This window comes from Penicillium macrosclerotiorum (assembly GCF_028827735.1).
Source record: "Penicillium macrosclerotiorum strain IBT 26536 chromosome Unknown utg000001l_segment0_segment0, whole genome shotgun sequence".
In the NCBI taxonomy this organism is placed as follows: Eukaryota; Fungi; Ascomycota; class Eurotiomycetes; order Eurotiales; family Aspergillaceae; genus Penicillium; species Penicillium macrosclerotiorum.
In genome coordinates, this window is record NW_026643081.1 from 3042540 (window position 1) to 3069692 (window position 27153).

The following is a 27153-nucleotide window of genomic DNA, read 5'->3' on the forward strand; positions in this document are numbered from 1 at the left end:
AGTTCGGGATGTCGATCTCAGTATTCATTTAGAGGTACAGCTTCACAGAACAAGAAGCATGGATGACTATAAATACCAGTTCTCTCTTCCTTCTTAACTCACTATCACGAGTCCAACTGTTTTCTGAAAGCATCATATCTTGATCATGCCAACGGCCAAGTTCTTTGACCAATGTCCTCCCTTTCCATTGGAAACCCCTCTGATCCCGTTACCAAAAATATCCCTTAAAGATTTAGAAAGTCATGACAAGGAAGAGGCAATTCGCTTGTTTAATTCTTGTCAAGAATGGGGGTTTTTCATACTAGATTTGAATGGTTCAAATGAAGGCGAGGCCTTACTCCAAAGCGCGGAAAATATGTTCGATCTTACCAACGAGACATTCTCGCTTGGACAATCTATACTGGATAGCTACGCTTACAACCCTCCTTATGATCTTACAGGGTATGTGATTCCAGAGCAAATAAATAGAGTATACAAGTATACTGACTGATGGGGCCCATCAGCTATAAACAGAAAGGCAAACTAAGGACTGACAATGGTAAAATGGATTGCATGGAATTGTACTCTATCAATCAAGATGATATCCTTGGAAACTGTCAACGACGAAGGAATGTCGGCTCTATCGAAGCGAATCGACTTCAAATTCGAAATTTTATCCAACAATCTCGCACAGTGTCTGAAGTGATTTTGGCGCAACTTGACGGTCAATTGGGGCTCCAACCTGGTACCCTAGCTGCACTCAGTCCACTGGATCAACCGTCAGATAGTTCAGTGCGACTTTTGCTCGCACAGCCACAACTCAATCCTCAAACCGATTCCATCACCTTAGGCGGCCATACCGATATTGGCACGATTACCCTGCTCTTCAATGTGATTGGTGGACTGCAGATCCTTCCAGCTAGATCTGAGAATGTGATGGCTAATTGGCGCTATGTGAAGCCAGAGGTAGGGTGTGCGATAGTAAATATTGGTGATACTATCGTTGAGTGGACTGGCGGACTGCTGCGTAGTTCGTTGCATCGCGTGGTGACTGCTCCAGGCAAACAAGCCCTGGTCCCGCGTCGGAGTGTAGCCTATTTGGCTCGTGCACAAAAAAATGCTTCAATGAGAAGGCTGAGGAGTGGCCTGATTTCTCCACTCGAGAAGGACCACGAAGAAACATGTACGGTCACTGAATGGGCCGCCTGGCGATCTCAGCAAATAATTCGTGGGGAACTGAAGCCTCAAACTAGAGGTGGAAAGACGCGCGATGAGTGCGAATCATCCCCACAGATATAATACCTAGGATTGAAAATGTCCATCAATCAGGAGAAGGTACACGGAGGAGGAAGTTGATTAGATCTGTCGACCTGAAGAGACTTGAACCTGGATTTTCTCCAAACTAAGTACTTATATGCATCGGTTGACTTAAATTGTCAATCTGAAGAGTCGAATTGGTAAACAATCGGTGACAAAAGCCGCGGAGAAGGAAAGGAGATACGGATCGTGAAGAATCATCGGCAGGCTCCAATGGCGCTCTCAGAGAAACTACTGCCAGCCAGGGAGCAGCTAAATGGTATTTGTAATTAGTTTCGCGGAGCTGGCAATTGGATAGCTTATCTCCACCAAATGGTGAGCTGATATTGCTATTATGCCACGAGTTAGGCTGCATCAAGTTAATAGAGATTGATTTAACTTGACCTAATGTAAAAAGTCAATCAGTAGAGTAGATGTTAGTGATATGCGAGGAAAGACATTTGAATGAGTTGGATTCGTATCAGGTATCACACCAATGGCTTGGTGGTTTTCGGTTTCTATAATTTAAATAAAAGAATGATCACATTTTCTTACATTCTCGGCTCATACGAATGATGTTCTTTTTTGTGCGCTATTAAATTTTTCATATTCAAATAATCCCACTCCATGAGGACTAGAAAGCGCTTACTCATTTTCTAGGAGTTCAGAGCATTCTGAGCAAAAAATAACTCCTCGGAAAGTCACAGGGCGAAGCATTTGTCAAAATAGATCGATGGAGGTTCAACCAAGTTACATGCCACGACACATAATAAGGAAGCCCAAGCTTATTACCATGCTAAGGCTACATATAAAATCACAGGTGAAAATGTTTGCAATGATGAATTCTTGAAACTCCACCGGCTTAATGCTTTAATGTATTTCACATTCCTGAAACCAGGCTATATCATGTCGATTGATTATTTCTCAAAATAAAAACATATTATACGTAATAAATTACCTCTTCCTTCGAAATTAATCAAGTATTCAAATCACAATACGAGGAAAAGAGCTTAAGCTTATAGCTAAAAAATTGGAAAGGACTGTTTGAACAGCAATTTCAATTCAATCTGCTTGAGACGTACATTGCTTGAACTTTCCGTCTTATGTCATGGTAACTTCAATAAAGGCTGTTACCCACAAGCATAAAATGAGTAGATGAAATTTAACACTGATACAAGATGAGCATCAGCGTCCAATCGTCTTTGGAAGCTTAAGCGCTAGAATAGGTGCATCCAGAAAGATCGAGAGTCGCCAGGTCAATGGTGTATGGAGGTCCAGTGCCTAAATTTACGGTTTAGCGTGATTTGTGAAGTTAAAAGGGAAGCAAACTTACTCAGTGACAGGGTATAAGTCACAGTGCAATTAATGATCTGATCGGCGGCGGGAATGTTTCCTTTTCCATAGCTGTTGAGCACGTTGATCACACCTTTGAGTTGGCTTCCGCTAAATTCCAAAGACTTGGAGGCTGTTGCAGAAGGTGCCGCGGAGGCAGCAACGAAGAGGGAAAACAAGATGCTCTGGACCTTCATATCGAAAAAAGACTGTACTGGATAGTACGCTGAGGGTTATTTCAAGATAAATTTATTTGAATGAGGAGCTTGATTGCTAAATTGCTTGGTGAAAAGAACAAGACTTTGAGAGATCATGCTCGTTTTTATACCTTGGCTAGTCAGGGCTTAAAAATTCGTTTTACTCCGGCGAGAGGTTTCCGGTCTTGGCTCTTTGGCACTCCATTCCCTTCTCTGTTCAACCCGAGCTCTCGGATAAGAATAGGATTTGAAGTGAAATATCCTGTGTTGCAGTTACAACAAATGATAGAGCATTTATCTGGGTTTGATTTAGCAGATAGGATTGTTGTACTGGACCTTCATATCCCTCAAAACTACCTCTTGATGGTTTGACAAATTCCTCTAGATTAATCAAGACGAAAGTTTGAGTGTCTTTTCTTAAAAATGCAAATTTTTATTTTTATCTCTCCTGCGAATACTTAGGTAAGCTCTTCTACGCATTTTTAGAGAATGTCACGGTAACTTGGAACTAGCTATGATTTTTACAGCATTTAACTTCAAGGTGGCTTTCGGAGCTGAGATTGATAGTATCCATAAAATTCTATATATAGACAATAAACCGATTTAGGCACTGCCTTCCAACTTGCCACTTTTATTAGGAACTAAGCCTCGATATTATACCCTTTTCACTGGGAGTTATGCTCTCAAGAACCTGGCATTCAGATATTGCGTCTTTTGATTCCATCAGAAGTTATACCCATTCACATGGGATTATTGATGCTATGTGAAGATAGTATAAAGATTTTTTTTTTCAGATAATCAAGACATCGCGAACCGTACAATATCAAGTTTAAATACCCCGCATGCTTCTAATCACATACAAAGTGGAAGTAGTCGGGTGCCAGAATACACACATTTTGTACCGGTACTGAGAAAATGAGTTTCGAAAATTTCATTTAAATGGAATATACTTACCACAATGTGTTCCTATATTAAATGCCTCCAAATTACAAGAAACGACCGCCGGTGTTTGTTGGGGAGGGTTTGGAGGTCCAGACAGAGGCTCGTGAGCATATTCAAGGACTGAATTTTTAGTTGATGTTGGGGCAATGGAAGAGTCCGAAGCAGTGACAGAGAGGGGCAAAAGAGCATAAAGCCACAGTAGTTGAGAAGAGGTATCAAATATCATAGCTGAAGGTAATTTTGAGAAAGATTCAATCAAGATAATAGATCAATATAACCAAGGCCACTTGTTTCATGAGCGGAAATGCTCAATATAACAATGCCCCTGGAAGTTATCGAATAATTGGCGCTATTAACAGCATACTGTAGATTGGAGCTAACTTTATTCCTGAGCTTCAGTGATATGATAGATCCCTCAAATCTAACATCAATTCCTGGCTATGACTCTCAAGCGACTCTCACGGGGAATTAGGGAACACGGATGATTCACATGCACATCAGGGGCAGAGGAAAACTGCTGCCTACCCTGGGCACATGGATATAAAATTTTGAGATGGAGGAGATGTTGCAAAGTCCTCCTTGGCAGAATTTAAATCGCTTCTTCAGTACCACGGTAACATGGTTCATTTGAGGTAAAAAGTGTGACCAGAGCCATCCCGACGGATACTTCAATTCCTAGGTAACTGTAACCACCCAGGTTTTGCCAATTTCGCATGTGTAACACAAGAGTTGGCACTTTTGAAAATAGGACGAAAAACAAGATTAACCAAATGCATCATGGCCACCGGAAATTTTGGATGCTCAAATAGAGATCACAAAGCCGGTAGCATGCACCATGAGAGAATTTTTCTTCGTCTAAGATGGATGCCTGTACCAACCGATTGTACTACTCCTAGTTTCATCAATGAAAAATGTTAGTTCTATGGACACCTGTTTAGTGAGGTGAACGTGACAAGCAAGTATGCTAATTCTACACCACAATGCTAGGTAACGGTAAATTTGGAGCCGAAACCGGCTGCACTTGATGCCATTTAAGAGCCCTTTTTCACAAGCTTAGTCATCGATTTTGCTTGTAACCTTGTTCGTCCCACTCTTTCCATATGCTCCCTGGAGTATCATATATTGGTTCTCTGGGCAACCAAGAGTACTCAGGGATCTGCTCACAAGCAGTTAGGGTACTGAGGGTAGACAATCATGGATATCGTCATGTCTCAACTTCTATGTCATCCGATAGTAATCGCCAATTTTAAAGTAGGAGAGGTCTTTATATTAGTCGCTGGACCCCATCTGGGGGTCACTTTCCAATACTTAGAGACCCCGCCCTCGTCGACCGTAGTTACTCAGTGCACATCGCCCAAGGATTGTAAAGCACTTTGTCTCTTTAGATCTCTGGATTTTTCTGTTACGTTTTTTTTTCGTTCTTTGATTTTTTTGTGATATCATTTTTCCTCCTCTCCCTCTCTGCTATTTTTCTCTGCCTGATCGAATAAGGAGTCCTAGCTCACCAGTCGAGAAAATCGGGTCTCAGTATGTGATCATTGAATCTGTTAGTGAAGACATTTAGAATTTTAGGCTAATTTACTAACTATTTGCATTTATTCACTGATTTTTCCTATTCTGGAGTCTTTATATAGTTTATATAAATGTGTAGGGTGATTGCGATTAATTCGTATCGCGGTGGAGAAATGGCCGACGATGGGTGATCTCTGATTGGAGGATATCTTTCCTGGCACACGTCTTTACAGACTATAGCTTGTATCTCCGATAGGGAAAGAATCAACTTTGACAAATTTTTCGGTGAAGCAGCATCTGTTTCCTCTCTGAGTGGCTTCCTTCCATCATGGTGTGGTATGGTTTGTTGGCTTGTTCGCTGATCCATCTCATCCTGCCCGCGTTCGCAGGCTTGCCGTAGAGCGCCCTAGTTCACTATATAGATCGCCTTCATGTGAATATTTCGGCTGCGGACATGTTAAATATAACTTGGGATAAGGAACTCGTCGATAAAGCCCAGCTATGGGCTGATAATTGCGAGTTAGCAAAGGATCCTAAGCCGAATACGCCCAACTACAACTCTGTTGGACAAAATATAAATGCCTCCGATCATTCAGAAGATATGGTGCGCAATGCAACGGTATCTTGGGGTGAAGAAAAAGATTATTACAATTATGATGACTTCATGCACTCATGGGCAGATATGTCATCATTATACACACGTAAGTCATAAATGATAATGATTCTCTCCGGGGTTTTATTAATAAAACTTGCTCATAATTCCACTTTTATGTTCCAGGTTATCTGGGCCACAAGCTATAAACTTGGCATGGGTGTATCCTCGCAAAAATGTCCTTTTGGTAAATACCTAGTAGTTGCCAATTATGCGGAAGCTAGCAACTTTGTAGGGAAGTCGCCCTATATACAGGCTAAATCAGCTTCATCCTGTTCTTTGGGATTAGAAGCCGGACCCTCTGGAATGTGTGAGGTGACCAACGAAGATGAAGTCAGGCAGTCAATCAACCTAAAAGCCACTAACGCAACGGATTCGACCCGTGTATCACCATGATCTTATAACTGAGTTGGTCTGTATTGTGTTGACCAATCGGGAGAAAGAGAGATGTATTGGATGGCTTTCTGGCCAAAGAAATAGTAATTTGATTTCCCTCCGTCCCAGGAGATGGTGAGGTGCTCTATTTTGTCGACGGACTTCCAGCACTCACATTATGGCTTATGGCTTATGCTCGAGGGACGAATACGAGGACGAAGCCTTAATTCCATATAATGTGCATTCGCTGGCAGTTTTCAGCCGACATCAACTGTGCGGTCGTGATTAATTCTATGCGCACTAGTCCGCCATGAAGGGCTCCGCTCTGCCAATAAGAGACCTTACGCTTATTCCCTCTTCAAGTATATACTGTAAAAATTCTAAGGCCTTATGTACTAAAGATATAGAGTCGACCATAAAGGCTGATGGTAATATAATATCTGCCGCAATATTCAGCATAGCAGATATGCGATATCATCGCTCAAAAATACCACCGCTGTCTTCGGTGCCACTGACACACAGGGTTCCTCAGTAACCCGAACTTTTCTCAACCTTTCTAACTGACACATCCGCTGTCTGACTCAGTCACCTCCTCCCGAAAACGCGCAAGTGTTGACCAGTTAAGGGAATAGAGATCCTTAGTCTGATTTGAATACCCCGAAGCTCGCTACGTCGTACTTTGAACAGTGCTCATGCCATTTTTCTCGACGCTGATTTCTGTGACCGTCATACAGTGCTCTCATCTCAGACACGGAGCATGTTACCAGTTATCAAATTGGCCATGGAACAGGAGGGGCAGGAGGACGAAAAATACCACGAATGTCGCTAAGAAGACACCTACTCCAGAATGTTCATTTATTCCGCCTCGGGCCTCTTGAATACTGCAATTGGAGGTAAATACCCTTTACTATATCACGAGAAGACCAAGCCGTACCTGATGGACCACGTTCAGAAGATGAGGCTGGCGAATTTGAGTTCTTTTATATTGTTTCCTATCTAAAAAATCCTTTCCGATTCCTAAGGTTTCACGAATCAACCTGAGATGCACCGTTCTCCACCCGGTGACAAAAAAGACCGGCATTCCCGTTATTAATTCAGAGAGATCGACAGGTCCATTTGTCACAGGTTTGGTCGAAGAGGAATTACCCTGAACAAAATTCTCAAAATAATGCCGCACAATGAGTATCTCACTTTTCATGGGGTTATGAACGCCCAGTCCAAAATTACAGGTGAAGAGGCCAAGGCTATCCTAATGGATATTCAGAAGCCGCATGCTGCAGATATTACTGGCCTATCTTTAGAAGTTCTGGGAGGCCCTGCTTACTTGAATGAGTATGACTAATGTGCTGGTATCTTTGGTGCTATTGAACCTGCTTAGCTCAAGTCATGGGTGCAAGCGGAAATTCCTTTGAGGACTCTACAAGAGGATTAAGTGAATATATTCTGCATGTACCAGTGAAAGGAGTGATTGTCTTAGTTGGTATAGGGGTGTAGTTAAAAGAATTGACAAGAACATAATTCACACAAAAAACACTATGCGTTGTAACTTTTCTCTGGAAGGTAATATACAGGCTGAAGATATGCCTGAAGACAGGAAAGTATTTACTTATACTGAATATTCCACCGGTTTCTGCCTTGTATCAATCACCAACAGCTATTTGTGCAGACATGGACGTTCTTTCGTTTACGATATTCTCTGTCTAGATATTGAGTTCATTTGCCTCGCACTTTTGTCACATTTAATTTGAATTCCAATCAGGATTTTTCAGCCCCTTTCAAATAGCCCAATACTTTCTCGACCAGGAACTGTCGCGGTTCAGCTTGATCATCGTTGCTCAACGCATGAGAAGCGTTTGGAATTATGGCGCTGTGATCTTGATCCCAGATCTGGTGTTCTCCATTGTGATCGGTAGCATTTCTCCATCTTGTCAAGAGCTTTTGCTTGTCAATCCATGCTGGCACAGCCTGATCCGCACCAGAAAACAGGACCATCAACTTGTGTTTTAACAGACCCTGCTGTTTGATCATTCCGAATGTTTTCTTTAGTTGATCATCGCTCAAATCAGAGCTAAATAAATCATCTTCTCCTGGTGATTCTGGACTATCCGGACTTATGAGACTCAAGAGCCTTCGACAGCTGATGGCGGTATTGGCTGGATAGATATGAGAGGTCATCCACAGCGGGAGCATTGTGTCATAAGGTTCGCCTTTCTGAACAGTTTCCTTTGCCAGCTCCACCATCTTCTCATATACCGGCCGAATTTCACTGCCTGTCTTCCCCCCAATTCCCTCGCTCAAAACCCATTGAACGGCTTCCCTGTCGGAAACGGGTGCTTGCATAATTGCACCATCAAGGGGTAGACGGTCAATATGTTCGAGATCAGAATCAAAGTCCGGAACACTAGAATGGGGATTCGAGCGATAAAGATAATGCATCACGCATTGACTGCCCGTGGAATGACCCATGAGGACAATCTTTCCAGTCCCGAATTTGGATGTTTTGTAGTCTTTGATATATTGCAGGCACCGGGCAATCTCATCTGTGTCTCGGTCTAGGTGACCAAGACCCCAAGACTGATAAGATGATGTGAGGTTCAAGGTGAAGAGCGACCATTCTGTAGGCTGAAGGGCGCGAACGAGGTCGGCCATATAGGATGTTGTAGCAAGGCCATCTCCTAAGCCACCGACAAACAGAACACTATGAGGCTGTCGGACAGCAGTGGAGGCATATTCAAAAGTGACGAGGCTCTCAGTCTGGATATCTCACATGTTAGACAAGTTGTCGCATCGCGTCACCTTTTGGGGTGAGGGAGAGGTAATCAAACATACATAGTGATGCAAAATACCCGGGATGCCCCCTTTCGGCCAAAACTTAGAGTACATATTGTTGTGTGATGCACTGGGGGTAAAGTCACGACGAGGCGGTTAGAAAATGATCTGAAACGGCAAGGAAATGCGCCTAGTATTAGCTTATGTAGCGTGCTGTTGCTTATGAAACGGACACGTTATCAGATCCGAAATGACAGCGAGATCGGTCTCTTCTGTTTTGCATATTTTTCTACGATCGCTATTGAAAGGGAATTGTGGGCAAGCACCCAGCCGGCTATTTCCGGGAAAGACAGACCCGCCCAAAACGTGCGCGGTTCGGTTGGTGAGATTATTCTCCTCCTCGACCGGCCCGCCAAGACCCATCTTCCGAGCTAAATAATACGTAGCTACGTAACACGGACAAAAGCCACTCCTTCCTGAGGGGGACAAGGTTATCAGATTTTTATTATCAGATCCAATGTATGTCTCCAGGTACGCGTTTGGAACTGTACCCATGGAAACAGGAGTTGATTAATTTTATAAAATTCGTATTTGTGGCGCTGTGGGTACCGGTCGTATTTGAAGGTAACCATGAACCTGAAAGGTTTCCGCTTCGCTTCTGAACAATCGACATCCACGGAACCGAGGGCTGTTGCCGACTGAGTTTTTTCTTCTTCCTTCCTTTTTCTTGATTTTTTTCTTTTCGCGCAAATTGCGGAGTCACATTGGGACCGAACAAGGATATTGGTAAGAGTGATCGGATCTGATTAGATTTTGTGGCTGCAGCACGGAAGGATCTGATTAGATGCTGTTGCTATTGTGCTCCTCTTTCGGTAAATTTGAGGGGTGAAAGCAGCGTGACCAGCCCTTGGCGGCGGAAGATTCCGCCAGAAGGCGGCATGCGAAGTGTTATTTCTTATGAGCACACCGTAAAGAAGAATCTTGGGTCTTCTAAGTCAAGTTGGAAGTCTTCTCAGACCGAGAACGCGTTCATCCTGCCAGATATACCAACGCCGACTGCCTACTGGGTAACGTGGACGCGGATGCGTTCGGGAAGTCGAAACTTGTAGCGATATTCGTCTCAGTCCCTTTGAAATCTATTTACTGTTCTCTAGCGGGGAGCAAGTTCGCATGACAGGACATGGGGTGGACTCCTGGACCAGCACGACATGACTCGACCCTCGGAAAACTCCGAGACATCAAGTGGGTCGCGTATTTTGCTCTGGGGACAAGTGCTCGGAGATAGGTCAAGATTGAAATACACAATACGTACAGCCGAAATATTACCATACCTGGAAATACCAATTGTCAGGACTCCAAAAGCGGATCGCGGTATAACTATATTCAGAACTTGTACGAAACAATAATCCTGTCTTCGCGGCAAGCTCGCTAGTGGAGACAATTTTTGAGTATATAGCGTGAATCGGATCACTTCGGTTATTCGGCCTCATGATGTTCCTGCAGAAAACGGCACGTCGGTCGCGATCCTTTCTTCTTCCTTGATATTCAACCGAGTCAGGATTCTGAGGCCGGTGACAACCGAACCCGTCAGAATGGGATTCATACATATCAACGACATACGTGACCACCAACACCATTCAGGTGAGGTCGTCAAAGGACTGTCTGCGGGGCAGATGAATGGTGAACCCTTCCGGTCTTTCACGACCTGCGACCTTGCATCCGATCAAGTTACCTTTCCGACAGGCATGAAAGAGGATATCGTTCTTTTATCCTGGCTCATAGTTCTCCTTCGTACGAAAGAAGATGGTCGCATTAGTTATGAGTGGACTTACAAAAGTCCGGATCAAGCTCTTGAAGACGCACAAGCACACAGGCTGTCTACAAACGAAGTACTGCCCAAGTTAGAGAGTAAAGTCGGGGAAGCTGTGACTGCTGTTTCGCAAAATATCAAAAATATCAACCCGAATCGGATTGCAGAAAGTTCTTCCGGTCATTCACTTATTTTGAGCACGAATACTCTGTCTGATACTTCTGAAGAAGCTAGAGAAGATGTGAGTCACTCACCCATTGCCCCGATTATTTTACAATTCGGCTGACAATTTTTGTTAGGGGTCGCTCTGTATCGAGGTATGCTTTAATAGCGCAAGCCTTGACATTCGTCCAATTAGGAAAACAGCGAATTTATTACCATATACAATTTCACGGCACATTGAATCTCTCGTGGATACGATCAGCATGTGTCTCTCTAATCCCGGACAATCTGTTGAAAATTGCCTTCGTCCTACTACGCACGATCTGACCCAAATTTGGAAATGGAACAACGAGCTACCTCCTACTTATGACCTTTGCATGCACGACGTGATTTCTGAACGAGCACGAGAATTTCCAGACAAGGAGGCTATTGCATCTTGGGATGGTACCTTGACATATCGGCAGATCGATGACTATTCTTCGTTCATGGCATCAAATCTTCTCAAATCAGGTGTCGCCCTTCATGAATTTTTGCCAGTATGCTTTGAAAAGTCTAGATGGACAATCGTTGCCGTTCTTGCAGTGATGAAGGCCGGGGCAACAATTGTCCTCATGGACCCAACTCTTCCCCTTGCTCGACTTCAAAATATGGCAAAGCAAGTCAATGCAAAGATGATGCTGTCTTCTGGGGACCAACAGGATCTTTCGAAATTGATTCTGCCAGAAGGAGATATCTTTGTTGTAGGCGAAGATATATTCGCCAATTTCTCACCATCGAATCCTTTGGAACAGCTTCCAGCTGTACCACCCTCTGCCTTGATGTACATTATCTTCACTTCTGGAAGCACCGGAACACCGAAAGGAGTCAAGATTTCACACAAAGCCTACACAAGTAGCGCGTTTCCCCGAGCGAAAGCAGTTGGCTATACCGAGAAATCTAGAGTCCTCGACTTTGCCTCCTACGCCTTTGATGTCAGCATCGATAGTATGCTTCTCACACTAGGAAATGGCGGTTGCCTTTGCATTCCTTCCGATGAAGACCGGCTCAACAATATTAATGATGTGATTCGAAAAATGAGAATCAACTATGCAGGCATTACCCCTTCAATGGCTCGTATTCTAGACGCAGATGTCATTTCTTCTTTGCATGTCCTTGGGCTAGGCGGAGAAGCTGCATCGGCTCGAGATGTGACCGTCTGGGGTCGCGAAACCAGAATTGTCATTGGATATGGCCCCTGTGAATGTACAATTGGCTGTACTGTCAATAGCAGTGCTGCTACTGGCAGAGACTATATCTCTATCGGACCAGGTAACGGTGCAGCCATTTGGATCGTCGATCCAAATGACCATGAAATCCTGATGCCTGTAGGTGCCGTGGGTGAGCTTCTAGTTGAAGGCCCAATCGTCGGACAGGGATATCTCAATGACCCCGAAAAGACCGCGGCTTCCTTCATTCACGACCCATCGTGGCTTGGGGCCGGTCACGGCGAGTTCAAAGGTCGACAAGGGCGCCTGTACAAGACTGGCGATCTCGGCATATATGATCCCGATGGCTCTGGAGGAATCGTATTTGTTGGTCGGAAGGATACACAAGTCAAACTTCGTGGCCAGCGCGTTGAATTGGGAGAAATCGAAAGTCAACTCAATGCCAGATTGCCCCCCGAAACAACTGTGATTGCAGAGGTCATTGTCCCCCAGGGTGCAGGAGGACAGTCCACTCTGGTTGCATTTATTTCATTCCAGTCAGCAAAGGGCCAAGATCACACAGATATTCAATCTGCAGAACTGGTTGACGAGCAGCGCGAAGCAATTTCTAAAGCGAATGCGGAGATAACCAAAGTTCTGCCTCGGTATATGGTCCCAACTGCCTATATCCCAATTAATTTGATTCCCACCTTAATTTCCGGGAAGACTGATCGTAAGCGACTTCGACATTTTGGCTCGACTGTTGACCTGCGAGAGCTTGATCAAGGGACAGAGAGTTCTGTTAGCCGGAACTTGACCGATCTCGAGCAACGTCTACGACAAGCATGGAGCATTGCTTTGAAGCTCGACACAGAAGCAATCAGACTCGAAGACAATTTCTTTGCTCTCGGCGGTGATTCTCTCGCGGCAATGCGACTTGTTTCTATCTGCAGAGATCAAGAACTTGATCTTTCTGTCACCAATACCTTTTCTCACCCTACACTTTCAGCCATGGCAACAGTGGTTCAGCTTTGCGAACAACAACCACAGACGGAGATTGGATTATTTTCCATGATTTCTCAACCAGCTGAGAGTGCATGTGTGGAAGCCTCCCAAGCTTGTGGTTTCGATCAAAGTGCTGTTGAAGACATCTATCCCTCAACACCCACGCAGGAGTCGTTATTTACCTTCTCTCTCAAATCTGTCAAGGTCTATGTTGCACAGAGAGTTGCATGTATTCCATCAACGGTCACTCTCGAGTCCTGGAAACAGGCGTGGGAGGATGTTGTAGCAGCAAGTCCAATTTTACGCAGTCGGTTGGTTCAACTTCGAGACCCCGGTCTCCAACAAGTCGTGCTCAAAGAAAAGATAAGCTGGAAACATTCCAAGAATCTCACTGAGTATCTCGAAGAGGATCGAAACGAGAGAATGAATTTGGGAGAAAGCCTGGCCCGTTACGCGATCGTGGACAATTCGACTGACGGCAAGCGATACATGGTTTGGACTGTCCATCATGTTCTATATGATGGATGGTCTGAGCCGGTAATCCTTGATAAGGTTCGCAGGGCACTGCAAGGTCAACTTCTGGAGAGTAAATCTCAAATGCGGGACTTTGTTAAGTGGGTGCAGGATACAGACCAGTCCGCGATGCACGAATTCTGGCGACGGGAGTTAAACGGCGCCGTTGGGCCTCAATTCCCCCGTTTGCCCTATCGAGACTATCTGCCCACTCCTGACTCCATGATTGAGCATCAGATACCTCTTGACTTGGGCCATGGATTTCCATTCACACTGGCTACGCTCATTCGGGGTGCATGGGCCCTCGTGGCGTCACAGTACACGCGTAGTGACGATGTTGTATTTGGTGAGACGCTCACCGGTCGGGACATCGCTTTGCCAGGCGTTGAAGCCATTGTTGGTCCTCTGATTGCGACCGTACCTATTCGGATTAATGTCAATCGGAATGGTTCTGTTGCTTCATATCTGCAGGCCGTGCAGCAGAGCATCTTGGCCCGAACGCCGTATCAGCATATGGGAATGCAAAACATTCGAAAGGTTAGCCAAGACGCTCAGCATGCTTGCGAAGCAAGCACTGGTCTAGTAATCCAGCCGGAGCCAGAGTATGAGGGCAGCGACCTTGGTGTTGAGCAAGGAGATGTAGTCCGCGAAGCACTTCATTTCAACCCATACCCGCTCATGGTGGCCTGCGGTATCCGCAAGGGAGGCTTTAGGGTCTGTGCTAGCTTCGATAGCAGCTTAATTGAAGTTCCACAGATGGAACGCATTCTTTCGCAGCTCGAAATGGCTTGCCAGCAGTTGACAGAGGACCTCGACAAGAAAATAAACGAAATATCTTGTCTTCCTGAGTCAGAACTGAACCAGATTTGGAGGTGGAACCACCAATCGCCTCTAGTATTGGACGAGCCCTCGGGAAGACTTCGTGCGGACTCGAACATTGAACAGGGGTCAGTATACCCCTCCGTGGTCGTTCGATGGGTTTGCGATTCTCGAAACCCATCATTACTTTCACCTATCGGATGCCCTGGTGAGCTCTATCTAGAGGGTGGCTTTCTTGCAGGCGACACTATCGATGCTCCCGCCTGGCTAGCAGCTGGTAGTTCCGCGTTCACAGGCCGCTCTGGGAAGATTCACCCAACAGGAGATATTGTCCAATTGTGTGCTGACGGTACCTTGACCTTTGTTGGTCGAAAGGAAAATATGTTACCAGTCCAAGGACATGCCGTGGATATCACAGAGCTTGAAAAGCATTTCTCCAGATATCTTCCCACATCCATCCGTGCTGCCGCTACTGTCTTTCAACCTAAGGCTGTCGATTCCGAGGAAGCGGTGCAACAACAATTGCTCGTCTTCGTTGAGAATATCTCCGCTCAAGAGGAAAGCATTGACATCATGTCAGCGCAGGAAGAGATTGTTTGGGACTCATCTGACCCACAAAGTCTGAGGACAACTCTGTGTGCCACTGCCCCAATCACCCTAATCATAGCTTTAAAGAGGCTTGATAAATTCTTCCGAGACTCTCTTCCATCTCATATGATTCCCTCGGGTTATGTTTTGGTCGACCAAATGCCTGCTGAGTCAACTCAACTCAATCACAATTTATTAACTCAATTGGCAGCCAAGGTTCCTGCTTCTCTGCTCCAGCAGCTCCATGAACGACTACAGCTGATTTGGAAAGAGAGTCTCGCGCAGGCAAGTTTGAGTACGTCGGAAAGCATTCTTCGCTCTGCCTGGGCAAAGATCCTTGGTATCAATGCCGAGGTTATTGACGTGGACGACAATTTCTTCCGTCTTGGTGGTGACTCCGTCCTGGCAATGAAACTGGTCTCCAGTCTTCGTTCACAGGGACATCGCCTCACTGTGGCCGACATTTTCCAGCATATGCGCCTTGGCGATGCTGCTCAGGTCTTGAAGGTGGGCCAATCATCAAAGGAGAAAGTCCAGCCTTATAAGCCATTCTCTACGTTGAGTCTATCAAACGTTTCGAATTTCCTAGCAGATGTTGTTAAGCCAAAGCTTTTTGATCCAGACTGGACTATTCAAGATGTGTCTCCTGTCACCGACACACAGGCAATGGATATCAGAGGCACCATCAATATGCCTCGTACCTCGATTCAATACAATATGCTCTTCTTCGACAATGCTGTTGACCAAACACGTCTGTTTAAAGCATGCAGAGAATTAGTGAAGACCCATGACATTTTGCGCACTGTCTTCATTGAGAACAATTCTGCCTTCTTTCAGGTTACCCTACAGCATTTGGATATCCCGGTAGCTACCTTTTCCACGGAGAAGGAAATGAAGTCTTTCGTGACCGACCTGTGTGGGAATGACATAGAATCAGATTTCAACCTCGGTTCACCATTCCTAAAGTTCTTATACGTGAGTGGAACTGATGGCAAGGAATGCCTCGTTATAGGCCTGTCTCATGCCCTGTACGATGGCATGTCTCTTCCCAGGCTGCTTCAAGATCTGGAGACACTATATCTTGAAAACCAAGTGGTTGACTTTGCGCCGTTTTCGTCATACATGGCACGTATTAACGACGGCCGCTTCCAAGCTAGGTCACTTAGCTACTGGAGTAATCTGCTGGACGGATCTTCACTCTCCGTTTTGAGTGAGACATCATTCCAACCTGGTGACAAGGGGATCTTTTTATCCAAGCCTGTTGATATTCTTCGTCATCCAGAAGACATTACTACGGCCAATTTATTGACTGCAGCATGGGCATTGGTCTTGGCTCGCCGTCTGAAAACCCCAGATGTAACATTTGGAGGGGTCACGTCTGGCCGGATGGTTGATTTAGAAAACGTGGAGAATATCATGGGTCCTTGCTACCAACTCACTCCGGTCAGAGTTCAGTTCCAGCCCCAATGGACGTCCATGAATCTACTTCAATTTGTTCAAAAGCAGAGCACTGAGTCGGCTCCTCATGACTTTATTGGTTTTGAGAAGATTTCCAGGCAATGCACTCATTGGTCGCTTGAATCTCGAACTTTTGATTCAATTGTGCATCATCAAGACTTTGATGATTTCGATACAATGCCTTTCGCCGAGGGTACTTGTAATGTGGACATATCTATTCCACATGGAGATGCACCATACCCTTTCAAGGCCGTCACATTCTTCAGGGGTGGCAAAATCAATGTTGGAGCTGTTGGAAGCGAAAGAAACCCAGCTTTGGTGACCACGCTTCTTGACGAGTTGGCAGCCACGGTTCAGGAGCTTTCAGCATGTTCATCCAATGTCTTGTTGCAAACTGAATTATTTTGAATGACAAATTGAGTCTCAGCCATTGAATAATGGCTAATGTAGCAGAAATGTCAGAGCTTGCGCGCGTATTCCGGTTTGACTTTTATTCGGTTCTCAGTTTTATTTTTTATTGAAATACATGGTCTTCTTAACTGAAAGTCTAACTCGAGCTATTTAATTTTTGTAAGATGTGCAGTGAGGTGTGATTTTTGTTCAGTCAGATCTATCTAGCGCACATATTAGTACATACCCTTTGTCTGAACCTCCAAAAATAAACATCTTCAAATCCTTTCCCAATAGATTCGCTACTAGCTAGCCTCTTGTCACTTCCATATTAAACGGAAATCATTTGAATTTGAAAAAGCGTGAGTCATTTCCTCAAAAAGTAATGGCAAAAAATGGAAATTGAGTATATAAACGAAAAGTAGAGTTATAAGTTTTTATGATCACAAAATATAACGAAATGTCACTTTCTGAGTTTCCATCAGGTTGCCACTGTTTGATGCATGACGTTTGCTCTATAGCTGTCTGATCTTTCAAGTAGCTCCTCATGCGAACCATGGTCAATACACTGGCCAGCTTCAATCAAGAAGATTGTATCCGCCTTCCTGATGGTGTGCAAGCGATGAGCAATTGCAATGACAGTAATTCCTCTAGCAGCTTTTTCAAGTCCATCTTGCAAGAGCTTTTCTGACTCAGCGTCCAAAGCACTAGTTGATTCATCCAAAATCAACAACTTAGGCTTGCGAACAAGGGCTCTCGCAATCGAAAGTCGTTGTTTCTGGCCACCCGAGAATTGATTCCCATTGGGGCCACACAGCGTTTCGTAGCCATTGGGTAACGCCTTGATGACATCGTGGATGTTTGCAAGTTTACAAGCCTCTTCAATCTCCTCCATGCTCACTTCATGGCCAGGTCGAGCACCTAGCCCGATGTTGAATTTAATGCTTCCTTCAAAAGCACACTTTCTTGTGGAACCAAAGCGATGTTATCTCTGAAGGACACACCCTGATGTTTTGTCACATCAATACCATCAATCAGTATGGCACCGGACTCCGGAATATACAATCTTTCTACCAAAGAAATGATAGTTGATTTACCAGCCCCGCTGGGTCCAACAAGCGCGCAAAACTTTCCGGGTCGAATATCAAGGCTAAGGCCATTCAGTACATTAATGTCTGGCCGTGCTGGATAGGCGAAATGGATGTCACGGAATTGCACGCTTGATGCACCAGACTGAATAGTGGGCTTCGGCTCACTTATCGCCTCTAGATCCCTTTCATTCGGATCTGTAAGAGAAATACTTCCTTGCATTTTGTCAGAGCCAATCTCAATCAGACTCAAGATTCTTGCCATAGCTGCGCGGGCATTAGACAGCTCCGGTGCAAGGGCGAACATCTGACTCCAAAGGAGTGCGCTGACTAGGAGAGAGAAAACGACAATCAAAAATTGAGTCTGGGTGTATGTACCGGAAAGGATCTGCTTAGCACCCCACCAATACGCGAGAGCGTTTACGCAGTTTCCGAGGAAATATGTCAATGCTTGCCAAAGGCTTGCTTGCAGTGTGACTTTGAGGGTTTCCTGTCGAGGTCCCTTCAAAGAACGGCGGTATGTCCTAAGCGTCACTTCCTCTAGAGAAAGAGATGCAATCGTCTTGATGGATGCAATTGCCTCGGTGCCGATGTCCACAGATTTGGTGTAGGCGTTTTCGTGGCGTTCCTCGAATTTTCCGAGGACATGGAGCTCCATCAAACCAGCTCCAAGAAGAAGTGGTACCAAGGACAGACACACCAATGCAATCTTCCAGGCAATAATGTGGGTCAAGATAATCGCTGCAATAAGGTTTACACTGATAGAGAACAACGAGCCGATAACAGAACCACTCAACCCGGCAAGGGCGTTGCCATCTCTGGTGATATAAGATAGAAGTAAAGCAGGAGTTCTGCCTTTAGATTGGTGCCATTGAAGATCCTGCTCAAACAGTGACCGGAACGACAGCACTCGGACCGAGTAGACAATTTTCTCAGACACCCAACCAAACCCGGCCCAGCTGGCCAAGTTCGCAAAGAATTCAATGATTGCAAGGACGAAGAACATCAATCCGAAGAAGTCACCTCGAGAACTGATATAACCCGCTCCTTTACAGGGGTTCAAACTTCCAACAGTATTTCCAAAAATCACAGCTTCTCCAGAGAAAGCCCCACCCACAATAGTTGCCCCAAGTAGAGCCATGAAAATTATGAGCAGGTGAGGTCTGAGTGCTGGGGCATATCCTTTGCAAAGCTCCCAGAGAGATTTTCGTGGTGTTTCTGGCTCTTCCATTTCTTTGATAGATTCGGCGGCGGGTGCTTCGGCAGTTGAGATCTGGGTCTCTTCTTCCTTGCCGACGTGATCGGGTAAGAAGCTTGTTTTCTCGTTTTCAGTGTCGGTTAAAGATACGTCGTCCGGCTTGCTAGCCGTATCTTTGTTCGAGGTTGTTTCATTGTCGTTTGAACGGAGAGTCTGCAGTTTGACTAATTCGGCGTACGAGCCATCCAAAGCCATCAAGGTCGCATGGTTGCCTTGCTCCACAAGATTACCCTTATGCATGACAATAATGTTATCAGCGCTCGTAATTGTAGACAGACGGTGGGCAATTGTGATCACTGTTCTCCCAGTAGCAATGTTGTTGATGGCCTTTTGGATGCGCTGCTCGCTTCGAGAGTCTAAAGAAGCTGTGGCTTCATCTAGAATAAGAACTGCCGGATCTTTGACGAGAGCCCGGGCAAGAGAGACTCGTTGCTTTTGACCCCCGCTGATGAGCCGGCCACTCGATCCAACAAGGGTACCATAGCCGTGTTGCAATTTGACGATGAAATCATCGGCATCAGCAAGCGTCGCTGCCCGTTGGACAAGGTTCACAATTTCAACAAGCTCGGGACCTCGCTCCTGTGCAGCAGCCAGAATATCCTTTCCTTCTCTCACATCACTCGCCAAGTCTGCCACTTCGGAGCTCAAAAGCGTCATCTTCAGATGGGCATGATTGGCATTACTCGAATTGATCAACCCATGTGCGATATTTTCCAAAAGGGAGCGATCCAAAAGAGACGGCTCCTGCTGTACCAAGCTCATGAATCCTCTCAAGTCGCGGAGATTCACGTCCTTGACATCATGTCCATCAAAGAGAATCTGGCCTTCTGTAGGATCATAAAGTCTCGTGACAAGTCCGGCAATCGTAGATTTTCCACTTCCTGAAAGGCCTACAAGAGCAGTGTGCTTCTTTGCTGGTAATGAAATACTGATGCGATCCAGGACAGTAATCTCAGGACGCGATGGATAGGTGAATGAAACATTCTTCAGCTCAAAACCACCATTTGCTTCAGTCAGGCGAATACCAGACTCAGATGTTCCATCAATTAAGGGCTCGCGGTCAAGGTCTTCACGCAATTTTGCAAATGAGGCAACGGCTTGAACGAACAGATGTAGGAACGGCGCGACTTGGCTCAAAAGCAGAGTAGCTGATCATTATTTTAGTGATAAATCGTATTAAAGAGAAAAGAGGGCAACTAACCTTCAATCAAAACGAAGATTACCGTGAATGTTGCACCAACAGTAACACCATGAGTGCCGTTTCTCACTGAATCGGCAACATGTTGGGCACCTTGCCAAAATGCCAAGCCATTCGCACCGTAAGCAATAAAGTACAGTACACCCGATTGAGTGCCAACTGCCGTTGCCTTCTTGAGGCCGGCATTCTCTGCCGCTTTGAGAGCCGTGGAGAACTTATTCTCCAACCGAGCATTGGCGCCAAAGGCCTGAACCACAACAATATTGTTCAGAGCTTCAGATGCAATGGAGGCAGCAGAAGCTGCATAGTCTGACATAAGCGCCGAGTACTTTTCGATATAATGACTTCCGACGAAGGACATCAGGAGGTATGCGGGAATCAACGAGATAAGAATGGCGGCGAGCTCCCAGTACTTGATAAACGCCACAATATATGCGGTGACGAAGAATGAAAGACTACCCAAAACAATCCCCACCTTCTCGGAAGTACCGGAGCGAATTGTCTGGATATCGCTGCTGAGACGAGATGCAACTTCGCCTGGGGGAAGATCGTCAAAGTGCGATGGTTCTTGGCGGAGAAGATTTTGCAGATAAGTTTCCCTCAATCTCTGCGCCAGTCGAGAGCCGAACATTGTCCAACATGTTAGATGGCCATATATCAAGACAAACTGCGCAATAGCCAGGTAGAATATCAGGAGAATCTTGCTGTTGATGCTACTGGCGTAACCAGCATTTGAATCCGATCCAGACGAGTCGGATTCATTGCAGGTGACGGAATTGAAGTCATCGAGTAGTTCACCGAAAATAATACCGATAATTGGGAATGGTACACCAGATCCTATAGCGCATGCTATACCTGACAGCAACATTCCCAAGTCGAACTTAGAGGGGTTCCCGGCCAGAATTAGGCGGGGATATCCCGCAAGCTTCCCGAGAAAATGCATTCTGGCTGGGGGCAGAAAAATCCCGAGTTCACTGGCAGGTTCCCTTTCTTAGCGAGTGCAAACCTTACGAGATATCCAAGGTGATGTCTTACCCCCAAGAGATAGCTCCCCCGCTGTTCTAGGTGAAAGAACGGCACTGTCGACTGCTAGAGAACGATGTTGCTCAAGGACCACCCGCTATAGAGTCCAGACCCCGCTTGAAAAGAACGGACGGAGTAGTTGACCGCTATGAAGACTGCAAGATCAGCTGGCGATGTGGTCATCTCCAGTTTGCGGAAAGAAAATTGAGAAGGGGGAGTTCTGAAGATAACCGAAAAAGGTTTAGGAGATTTGCCGACATCGGTATGGACCGGTAGCTTTGGCTTCCGGATCAGATAACTTAGTCCACGGTCCCCTGAGAAAAAAAACAAATGGATCATGGCTTGGACATACGCCATTTCTCGGCGGAGTGGGCCCCTAAAGGTGTAACCTTCGTAACCTTGTACCGAAGCTTGTGTAAATATACAAATACCATACAGTCGGTAATAGTACACGTCCGGATGGTTACTGGTATGTATTGACGAGGCCTCGGGAATAATCAAATCGTCATTTTCAAATAGGCAATTTAGTCGACTCTCTCCCGCGACCAACTGGAGCCATTGGCCTTTGACGGATCCTCGGGTTGCCCAAATGGTGAAAGTCTCCGCAGCTCACAAGCGATCATGTTCGGAAGGCCCATCCGTGAACGATAGCGGATACTTCCACCAGGATCCTGGTCTACCGTCCTGAAATTGTAATCAACCTCAACCCCTTCTTACTCCCCGTAAGTTGATTGCATCAATTCTCTCAGTCAGTCCGCTCATTCAAAAATCGTCAAGCGGCTAGGTTCTTGGGGGGGGGGGGACGGATCACTGGGTCCGCCGGATAAATATTTTGTGTGGCTGGTAAAGAGAAGTACACAACCATGTCGAAACTGAGGTTCCACTCTGAGCAGTGAAAATTGTCTGACAGCGCCACCTATGTCCGAAGGTCCACTTCTGCACGTCGGCCTTACGTTACAGTGAAGGCAGCAGCATCTCGTCCGTCGCGTGGGAAATTATGTATCTACAGGCGATCGCCCATCCTCACCGATGAGACCCATTCTAGGTAGGTATATTGTCTTTGAAGACTTATTACCAAAAATCAATATGAAAATTCACATGGAACGACCAGCCACGGGTATTATATGACACACGGAACTACTATAATTTGGCATTCCACGCGGCACGATCGGCCGACTCCAAGGGCCGTTCTCGCCCGTCCCAAAACAACGGACACAGCTGGAACCATTTCTCCCGGCTGCAGATGGAGTGGACCGAGCGTTTGTGGCCAAGGTCAACATATTTGCCGATCGTTAGACCCTGAGAATTTTCATACGACAGAATCGTGGAGCCCGTCGCCTTGGGCTCGCCAACCACATTCACTGTGCGAGGGTCATCCAAGAAACAATAATGGATGCAGCTGGAATACCATGCGTTGACTCGATGAGAGCCGCGGAACGATGCATCGCCAACAAGAGAGTGGCGTCCGCGATCATAATCTCCGGCATCATAATGTGCTCCGTAATGATCCTCCTATTAGCAGTTTTTGGTGAGTCTATGCAGGGATGCAAACTAACAGGCTTTCCAGTAGGAACTCACCTTAGCCCAGTACAGCTCATAATATGAGAAACGAGTATTGTCGAAACGTCCAAACAAACAAAGAACATGAGGGTCAAAGTGCAGGTTGCGAAGATATGCTCGGTGTTGGTCCAAGGTGCCTGTTTCATTCCATCCTTGCGCGACTCGCGGGTCGTTTTGCCAGGTGTTGAAAAGTTTCAAGTGTTCTTGGTTTTCCCAATCAACCACCTCAAGAGAGAAGTGCTCGTCAACTTCAGGAATGTATCGGCTATAGGCAATTGAACCGGGGTGTGGCTTCGGACGACGAGTTGGGTGGCGAGTATATACTGCCTGTTCGGGAAATTTCATGGTGATCTGATAGTTCTCGGGCATGATTGGAAATTGATCTAGCGGTGTTCTCAGCGGACCATCTGTGCCATCTCCCGCGGCCCAGATGGGACGAGAGCCCGCTGGTGAGGCAGCGCCTTGCCAGAAGGCGCTTCGGAGAATCAAAACTTCCTTCGATTTCCAGGTCGCCTTGTCCTGGGGACGATGCCATGGCTTAGGGTGCTCTATTCCAAGTCCAGTGGTAAGGAGCTCCTTGCAAATTACATCACTCTCAGAACCAATAAGAGTAAGCCGAAAATACTCATATGTTGGATGAGCGAGATAGATTGCATGCACCACGTTCCAAATCTGCCCCAGGGAAGGTACATCAGCCTCCCATTGGAATGTAGTGAAGGGGCTCCGGCGAGCTCTAGCCCAGTGACTATTATCGGAGGCGGGCGGGCGCTCGTCCAAAGTAGGAATTGTCAGAGCCGTCCATGAGAGTGATTCGAGATGCAGTGGCTCTGACAATGGGCGTCCGTTACTGGGCTGACTTTCCAGCACCAACCGGTTCTTGGCCGGAGAAGTATGTGCTGATGTCTGCACCTTATATGCAGTCAGAAAGGGATGCGGAAGCTTAACCGGAGGATATTGCACTGAAGGTGATGCGTTGGACGCCATTTTGACAGGTCTTGATCCAGTGCGATAGCTTCAAGAATGTAACAGAGTGCAAAGGTCAAGAGGAGCGGCTTCGCATTAAGAAGCTCTGCATATACCCTAGCAAAAGCCGAGGTATGGTGATTTCGGGCTCGGAAAGAAACCCCCCCGGAATAGCTCCAATCTGATAAAAACTTGATGAAAACTATAAATTACTATTCCTGTTTTTTTTGTTTTTTTTTAAAAAAAAAAAAGAAAAAGAAAGAAAAAAAGAAAAAAAGTTTCAAACTATCGTAAATACCGCGCGATCCATGGTCCTCTCGTGGGCTCGGGCCTGTCCGGATCAATACCGGAGAACCTCTCATTACCACGTAAAATGGCTCCCTTCCAATCAACCCTTGACTCCTTATGGGCAGTATGAAGAGATTTTTTAAGCGAAGACGCTAGAAATATTCTAGCGGAGTCAACCTTTTACGAAGAGCGTACTAGCGCTGAAGAAAGCCGCCCAGCAATACGGTTTCCAAAATATCAGACATCGGTATCGCCTAAGAATCCCGGCAGTACGCTTATACCTGTAATCTGATCAAGTCAATCAGATAGGTATAAAGCCAAGTGCAGAACTGGTCAAAAAAAGCAAGACATCACACTGCACTTCCTTGAATTGGTTACCTAGAGAGAATTTACCGCAATGACGCTGAAATCAAGAACCCAGGAATATCGGCATTTTAGCGTGTCATTTCCGCATGAACGAGTAGTTCAAGTCACATTGAACCGACAAGATCGGTTGAACTGCATCAACAAGGCGACCAGTCGAGAAATACAGGAAATATGGGAACTCTTCGATCAGGATGAAAGCTTATGGGTCGGCATCATCACAGGTTCTGGGAGAGCTTTTTGTACCGGAGCCGACCTTCATGGTATATCCCATTCTTATCTATTTCTTCGTCAAACTTGGATAATTCTGATTAAATTTTCATTTCATAGAATGGAACGAAATGAATAGAAACGGGGTTGTTAATGATATGAGCGCCCCTGGTTTGGCTGGTCTGCCTCGTCGGAGCGGCAAGAAACCTATTATTGCAGCAGTCAACGGGATTTGTATGGGAGGAGGGTTTGAGATGGTGGCAAATTGCGATCTCGTTGTAGCGTCATCATCTGCAATTTTTTCGCTGCCGGAAGCGAAGCGAGGGATTGCAGCCGTCGCAGGCTGCCTACCACGATTGACACGGACACTTGGATTACAGCGCACGATGGACTTGGCACTGACTGGCAGGAATGTGACAGCCAAGACTCTCTATGAATGGGGCCTCGTATCCCGTCTGGTCAACTCAGGGGAAGATGTGGCTCAGGCCGCCCTTACACTTGCGCAGGAAATGTGTGAAAACAGCCCCGACTCGCTTATTGTCAGTCGCCAGGGAATTCGCTTGTCCTGGGAGTCAAGCAAGGTAGAGGATGCAGTTAAAATTCTGGAAAACGAATGGTACCCTCGCCTGATGGCTGGCGCCAACTTTCGTGAAGGTATTCAAGCGTTTGTGGAGAAGCGACCGACGAAATGGGTCAATTCAAAGCTTTAAAGGTGGTTCGCAGGCTATTCGATCGCTGGGCATTCCAATGTGCTATCTAGGACACATAATAATATACTGCATAAGGGAAGTGTTAAGATAAATAATCTTACGTCTGAAGTCAAGTGCCCTTTGCTGACTTTACTACTATCATTGTGATCGCAAGGCTGCTTTGAGAATGCGACTTAAAGTGGTAGAAGAGCCCGTGCAATCCAGGAGAGGGCCTTGACCTTATCAAATTAAACTTAGTGTATAGTTTCTTTCCAACCTCTCACTTCCTGGGATCTCTAGGGAAGAATCGTAGTATACTATAGGGACTCGTGGCTCGACAGACCTAGCCTTTTACGAGTAGCCAAAGTCTGATAGATAGTGAAATCTCGACTATAGCATGAGTGGAATGAAGTCTTTCGACTGCTTTGGGCCTCCCGCGCGTGAACTTATCTCCATTGGTCATGACCTATAGCTATGTCCTCACGTCACCTTCTCTTCCGACCCCGAAAAGACACGAAGAAATGGGAAGGTTTAGGTGAAATGGCCTTACCTGAAATTTCTGCAACGTCAATGAATAATTACTGATGGTCGAATATGCTGCACCAAGTCCGTGGCAGAATGAAGAAGCTTCCGTGGCAAAGCGGCTCACTCTACGGAGTACAGGAGAATCTCCCTCTAATTTGGTCCCATGGGAGAGATCCACTGAGCCCTGGCCATCTGATTAGATCTAGCCTATAGTTATCACGATTTAAGATTCTGGAACATATCACTTCGACAAGGATTAGATAGTAGCGTGTTATCCAAGGCCAGTGATGTATAACAGCTGCAAGGTGTGTTTTATGTCTTGGGATCTTCAACAAATTTCAAGTGGCTCCTTCACATTGCTGTTCCGTTCTATATATTTGGCTATATTTGCAGAAGGTGTGATGCTTCATTTCCACCAACCTGATCATTACATTAGCTATATTGTCATGTGTCAGATTTTTACTTCCGTCGGTGGTACCATTTTCATTATCATTGAGCAGCTGGCTATTTGGCTGCTTCCGATCACCAGTATGTTGCAAGCGCTCTGGTATTTTGAACGTCGCTGGAACTTGGCGAATGGATTGACGCGAACACCTGTGCTGGATTTTGCACTACCAAGTACTATCCGGCTTTTCTAGAATATCTTCCGCAATCAGCTATGTCAAATATTGACCTGATCTCGAGGATCTACCAACACAGCTCGGCCACCCTGTTGGAAGCACTACAAGAGTGGCTATTGAGAAATCGTATGCCTATGTTCAGATGAAAATACTTGTTGTGCGAGCTGGTGTTATGGTTCTGCCTTTCGCTTAGACTCTTCAAGATCAAAAGCATCAATCTCGGCGAGGTCAAACAGGTCAAGGTTACGTTCTTTTGAACCACTAGTTTTTGACGGACTGTGCATCTTTCAAGACCAGCTGAGCATTTGTCGCGCGTTATGATGCTGTATTAAATCATATCTAGCATTTTGTTTCTCTTTTCATACCCAAACATTGTAAATGTCAA

The 27153-nt window shown here is 45.8% G+C and overlaps 8 protein-coding genes across 8 annotated transcripts; 4 read left to right on the top strand and 4 right to left on the bottom strand.

Moving 5' to 3' along the window:
- Window positions 1-355: 355 nt before the first annotated feature.
- On the top strand, window positions 356-1278 carry N7462_001028 (oxidoreductase 2OG-Fe(II) oxygenase family; the record flags this gene model as incomplete). The annotated part of the gene is made up of 2 exons (XM_057072754.1): window positions 356-441; window positions 504-1278. The coding sequence occupies 2 exons, from the start codon at window positions 356-358 to the stop codon at window positions 1276-1278; spliced, it is 861 nt and encodes a 286-aa protein (XP_056939284.1).
- A 1207-nt stretch (window positions 1279-2485) lies between these two features.
- N7462_001029 (uncharacterized protein) lies at window positions 2486-2804 on the bottom strand (the record flags this gene model as incomplete). Its single annotated transcript, XM_057072755.1, has 2 exons — window positions 2486-2556; window positions 2609-2804. 2 exons carry the CDS (start codon window positions 2802-2804, stop codon window positions 2486-2488), a joined length of 267 nt encoding a protein of 88 aa, XP_056939285.1.
- Window positions 2805-8040: 5236 nt separating this feature from the next.
- On the bottom strand, window positions 8041-9168 carry sidJ (putative siderophore biosynthesis lipase/esterase; the record flags this gene model as incomplete). Its single annotated transcript, XM_057072756.1, has 2 exons — window positions 8041-9039; window positions 9115-9168. 2 exons carry the CDS (start codon window positions 9166-9168, stop codon window positions 8041-8043), a joined length of 1053 nt encoding a protein of 350 aa, XP_056939286.1.
- A 1478-nt stretch (window positions 9169-10646) lies between these two features.
- sidD (nonribosomal peptide synthase SidD) lies at window positions 10647-17001 on the top strand (the record flags this gene model as incomplete). The annotated part of the gene is made up of 2 exons (XM_057072757.1): window positions 10647-11105; window positions 11164-17001. 2 exons carry the CDS (start codon window positions 10647-10649, stop codon window positions 16999-17001), a joined length of 6297 nt encoding a protein of 2098 aa, XP_056939287.1.
- A 463-nt stretch (window positions 17002-17464) lies between these two features.
- Window positions 17465-21470, bottom strand: N7462_001032 (ABC transporter ATP-binding protein; the record flags this gene model as incomplete). Its single annotated transcript, XM_057072758.1, has 3 exons — window positions 17465-17904; window positions 17988-20477; window positions 20531-21470. 3 exons carry the CDS (start codon window positions 21468-21470, stop codon window positions 17465-17467), a joined length of 3870 nt encoding a protein of 1289 aa, XP_056939288.1.
- A 1220-nt stretch (window positions 21471-22690) lies between these two features.
- Window positions 22691-24094, bottom strand: N7462_001033 (GNAT family N-acetyltransferase; the record flags this gene model as incomplete). The annotated part of the gene is made up of 2 exons (XM_057072759.1): window positions 22691-23062; window positions 23129-24094. 2 exons carry the CDS (start codon window positions 24092-24094, stop codon window positions 22691-22693), a joined length of 1338 nt encoding a protein of 445 aa, XP_056939289.1.
- A 664-nt stretch (window positions 24095-24758) lies between these two features.
- On the top strand, window positions 24759-25644 carry sidH (enoyl-CoA hydratase/isomerase family protein; the record flags this gene model as incomplete). Its single annotated transcript, XM_057072760.1, has 2 exons — window positions 24759-24987; window positions 25055-25644. The coding sequence occupies 2 exons, from the start codon at window positions 24759-24761 to the stop codon at window positions 25642-25644; spliced, it is 819 nt and encodes a 272-aa protein (XP_056939290.1).
- A 950-nt stretch (window positions 25645-26594) lies between these two features.
- Window positions 26595-26914, top strand: N7462_001035 (uncharacterized protein; the record flags this gene model as incomplete). Its single annotated transcript, XM_057072761.1, has 2 exons — window positions 26595-26766; window positions 26787-26914. 2 exons carry the CDS (start codon window positions 26595-26597, stop codon window positions 26912-26914), a joined length of 300 nt encoding a protein of 99 aa, XP_056939291.1.
- Between the last annotated feature and the right edge of the window lie 239 nt (window positions 26915-27153).